This window comes from Priapulus caudatus, unplaced genomic scaffold (genome assembly GCF_000485595.1).
Source record: "Priapulus caudatus unplaced genomic scaffold, Priapulus_caudatus-5.0.1 Scaffold578, whole genome shotgun sequence".
Classification (NCBI taxonomy): Eukaryota; Metazoa; Priapulida; class Priapulimorpha; order Priapulimorphida; family Priapulidae; genus Priapulus; species Priapulus caudatus.
In genome coordinates, this window is record NW_014577639.1 from 97,810 (window position 1) to 102,610 (window position 4,801).

The 4,801-nt window shown below is 42.2% G+C and overlaps 1 protein-coding gene across 1 annotated transcript in view; it reads left to right on the forward strand.

Annotated features, from left to right (window-relative positions):
- LOC106811813 (spectrin alpha chain, non-erythrocytic 1-like) overlaps positions 1-2,369 on the forward strand; it is a 19,950-nt gene extending 17,581 nt beyond the window's left edge. The window contains exons 15-17 of the mRNA XM_014815533.1: positions 996-1,112; positions 1,745-1,891; positions 2,015-2,369. Of these exons, the coding sequence (XP_014671019.1) occupies positions 996-1,112; positions 1,745-1,891; positions 2,015-2,173 (423 nt within the window). The 3' untranslated portion in view covers positions 2,174-2,369. The remainder of the gene's footprint in view (positions 1-995; positions 1,113-1,744; positions 1,892-2,014) is intronic.
- The last annotated feature ends 2,432 nt before the right edge of the window (positions 2,370-4,801 follow it).

Below are 4,801 nucleotides of genomic sequence, written 5' to 3' on the forward strand. Positions count from 1 at the left end.
CAGGAACCTGTTCAGAGGTTACGATTGCATTGTTTATCAAGAGGGTTCTTATTTACACCATATTACTATTATATATTATGCACCTCTATCTCTAACGCCAGCAATCTCTACATATTTCCACCAGACAATAACACGCAAACCATTGTTTATCAAGAGGGTTCTTATTTACACCATATTACTATTATATATTATGCACCTCTATCTCTAACGCCAGCAATCTCTACATATTTCCACCAGACAATAACACGCAAACCATTGTTTATCAAGAGGTTTTCAAATGAAAACTGCAACCCATTCGTACATGCTGTTATAATAACTTTTTCTCATTTGCACCATATTACTATTATGTTCCAGGGGTTCTAAGTTGGGTTCTGCTGTCATATAAATGGCATACGTAACAGTTTTTTCCCCATGCTTATTATCTTATTACACTGATTTGTAAATATTGATATTGTGTGCAATGCTATATTGTCGATTTTTACCCAATGTTCCTATTGTGTCCAATTATTAGTAGTATGAATTAGTAGCACGATTTTACCCAGCGCAGCGGGTACCCGCAGCTAGTATATATATAATTAGGTGTGACATAAGTGTTGTTCAGGTGTTGGTGGTTGTAAGTGGTGATGTGCGTTGGCTTATTTGTTAATTAGTTCCTGGTGGTTTTGTCTAAAAGTATGTAAGATGGTCAGGTGTAAATAAATAAATATATATCAGTGTTTCCCCAGGCCAAAAATGCCTGTGAGGTGGTAATAATTTTTTGGTGTGCTTGCGTGTTCCATGTGTCCTAGCCAAGCGAGGGGGTTATTTAGATTTTAGTTCAATAAAGTGTAGTTTAATGATGGAAGAAAAGTGATTTTCGTCAGCGTGGCAGTGTTTTGGACAAATTTTGGTGTGGAGGCTGAGAATGTGAGCGAGGCGGCCCACCTCGCTCGTGTCAATGCAGTGGAATTAAACGCTGTATATATCGGCAATGCAGAGAGCTTTTGTTATGGCAGGAGTCTGTGGCTGATGTTAGGGCGTTAATGAAGAAGCATGACGACTTTAATCGCTCGCTGCAAGCACAAGAGGGAGTGATCGACCAACTCTGTGAGGAAGCTCAGCAGCTGATAAAGGTAACGTTTACATCGGTACTGCTGCGTGAATACAGAAACGGTCATAATTTTCTACGAGATCTGTAATGAATTTGTAAAGCATGTCATTTGAAACACTAAACACACTTATCACAAAAATAATGAACTATTTTTTAATTGGTTTTTGTATTTGTTTATTTATTTATTAATTTCGTTACTTATTCCACATTTTGAAGTATACTGTGGAACTGTTTGTCTATCAAGCCAGCTGCTTAAGCATGTAAATATGTTCTATTTAAACATTACAGTGCTTGCCACCATTCAAGATTGAGCATACTGTTTACACACCCAATAATAATTGGATGTCCACCTGATAAGTTTAAATTTAAAGGGAATATTAAAAACGCGCTCTTCACGGAGGTAAACAGTTGGTGACCCATGTGATTACATAAGCATTTTTGCTATTTTATTACTGTAGTAGGCTTTCGCTCGGTAGCTGCTGAGAAGGTCATGGTTAAGAAATGTGGTTACTGAAACTGTGCAGTCGGAATGCGAAATTGTCTAATTTGAGTGCCATTTATCTTTTCTACTCGTTTATAACTTGCTTGCATGGAGTTGTTGTGTTAAGTAAACCTATTAGGTATGAGGAGAGCCATTCAATTTCCTCATTGTAGGATGGTCATTATAATGCCGTGGCTATACAATACAAATGCGAAAAGGTGACAGAGCGCAGAAAACATCTCTGGAATGCTAGTGCCAACAGGAAAAGGAAATTAGAAAAGGCGATACAGCTGCAGCAATACCTGGACAATGCACATGAGGTACGTATTTAATCATCGATCTTCTGCAGCTATGTGGGATTCTGAACATGTGTGGATTATACGTACTGTGCATGTGTTCACTACGTGTGTAGAATGACTGAAGCTCATATTGTTTTGGCTAAGGTAAGCAGATGGATTCAGGAGAAGATGCAAATTGCCTGCGATGAGTCGTACAGAGATCCTACAAACCTACAGAGCAAGATACAGAAACATCAGGCATTCGAGGCAGAGCTTCTGAGCAATAGAAACTGCATCCTTTCTGTCAAACAGGTACAACTGTGAAATATTAACGTTATTTTGGATTAATTGCTATACTCTGGTAATGAAGGTGCACTGGAAATGACTCATCACAAGCTCCATAAAGCTCACGCTATTTGCTGTTGGTCCCAGTTAGTAAGAGCAATTTCTAGTAGGTAACCATAATAGAATCATCTATTGCTGACAAGTGCCCATGCATGCATGGGTTTATGTGCTGCTTCTGAATGCCTTATATATATAATTATATACATATACTAGCGGGATACCCGGCGTTGCCCCGGGGAAATCAGTGGCTGTACTCAGTTGGTGACCGCTTGGTTGAAAGGAAAATACCCCATAAAATCTAACTATCTATCTATCCATGCATCCATCCATGCATCCATCCATGCATCCATCCATCCATCCCATTCCATGCCATCCCATCGCACCGCATTCCATCCCATCCCATCCCATCCCATATCCCATCCCATCCCATCTCATTGCATCCCATGCCATCCCATGCCAGGCCATGCCATGCCATGCCATGCCATGCCATCCCATCCCATCCCATCCCATCCCATCCCATCCCATGCCATTGCACCGCATGCCATGCCATGCCATGCCATCCCATCCCATCCCATCCCATCCCATCCCATCCCATGCCATTGCATGCCATCCCATGCCATCCCATCCCATCCCAAACAGTAAAAAATAAGAAGAAATCAAAAGATAAAAAACATAAAAATTAAAATTAAAAATTAAAAATAATACATACTAAAGAGCCCCAGCTGGGACTCGAACCCGGAATCCCGGTGTAGGAGACGGATGCTTTAGCGATTAGGCCACTGCACCGTTGAGGGTATACCACTGTGGGGTATACAGAATAGATTCACACGTATGTGATGTTAATCTGTACGCACCGCCATCTATTGACGAATAGAATTTTTATCAATTTTTAACTTTTTAATTTTGTTTAATTTTTGTTTCAGCCAGAACCACCTCCCAGACGTGCTGATTCTGAAAATATTTTTAGTTTTCCTCTAGGCTGCGGAGTTCTCTAGTTATGCGATTACGGACTAATTCAGGGTCTCCAACCATTCCGCATTCTGCAGAATCATTACGATTTCTAGGCTTAATTTCCGCACTCCGCAGCGGCAAGGTTATATTCCTCATTTCAGTTGCACTGTATAAAATTTTCACTGATTGTTCGCATTGTTCGCTTGGACACATTGTTTTTTTTTTAGCCGGTGCCTGGCACTGGCCACACGCTGGTGCAGTAGAGATGCAGCAAGTTTATTAATAGTCATCACTGCGCGAGTCGTTTCTTGGAAATGCACGCTCTGCCATTACCTTAGTTTTGCACCCCCCCTACCATCGCTCAGTGTTCTAATGTGTTTCTATGCATTTTGTATCTGGCATGTCTACGGTAAATGGAACAGCCTAGTCAGACAGGCGCTGTCTGCAAGGTACGTGCCGCGTAGTTTGTCTGCTAATCAGATTAACACGTGGGGAGAATGGCGTCCAATTGCCATTGCCATCCAAAAAACCTGACTTTTACAGAAATTCAGGAACGAATATACACAGATGTGGCCTGTACTTGTGAAGTCAAAACTCAGTGTTAATCATGGCTATTGCATGGTATGCAAGACAGACTTTCAAGTGGGGCACGGAGGAAGGAGTGACTGCCAGAGGCATATAGTCTCTCAACAGCATAAGTGCTATGCGGGTGCAGTGGAATCGGTTACAGCCTTATAGACCGAAGGCCAGATAGACCGAAGGTTTATTCGAATACGCAGTGGCTAGTACTGGCTACACGTCCGGAATCAGTCGCCTAGCCTCCAGGCTACGCATCCGGACATCCACTGATGCGGTATTCGAACGTGAATATGCCGCACATCCACCGATGCCACTATACATCATATGATGCCACTATAAACCATATATATGCCCTAACCCTAACCCTAACCCTAACCCTAACTCAAACCCTAACCCTTTGCAATATTTGGTCTATCGGACCTTCGGTCTATCGGACCTTCGGTCTATCGGACCTTCGGTCTATAGGTCCCTTTTCAATATTCGGTCTATCGGACCTTCGGTCTATCGGACCTTCGGTCTATCGGACCTTCGGTCTATAGGGCTGCCCCCATGGAATCTACACCCAATATATCAAGCTTCTTTGCAGCAGATAGAGAATTGTCTGTCTTGACTCAGAAGTGAGATTTACGGATTATTTAATTGAACACAATGTGTCTTTCAGGGCGGCAGACCATGCAAATGAACTCTTCAAGAAAATGTTTCCAGACTCACAAATAGCCAAGAAGTATGGTTGCAAACATACAAAAACACGTGAAATTGTGAGAAATTGCAATTCTTACCTGTGTTTTAATACATGTATTATTACTGTAGTAACCTAACTGTGTACGCTCTCTGAAAAGTCATGAAAAGTGTTTTGAATCCTAACTTGTAGGGTTGAGTCTAGGGTTGAGATAGTGTCAACAGACATGAGAATATGGCCCACAGTATGCCTCAGATTGCAAATATTTCAAAATTTTCGGGGGGCATGCCCCCAGACGCCCCTAGCACTGGCATGCCTACGGCACGCGGGCCTGTCTGCGGCAGCCAAGGTTAATTTCGCCCCCCCCCCCCGCTGTCCATCAATTTCATTCCACATTT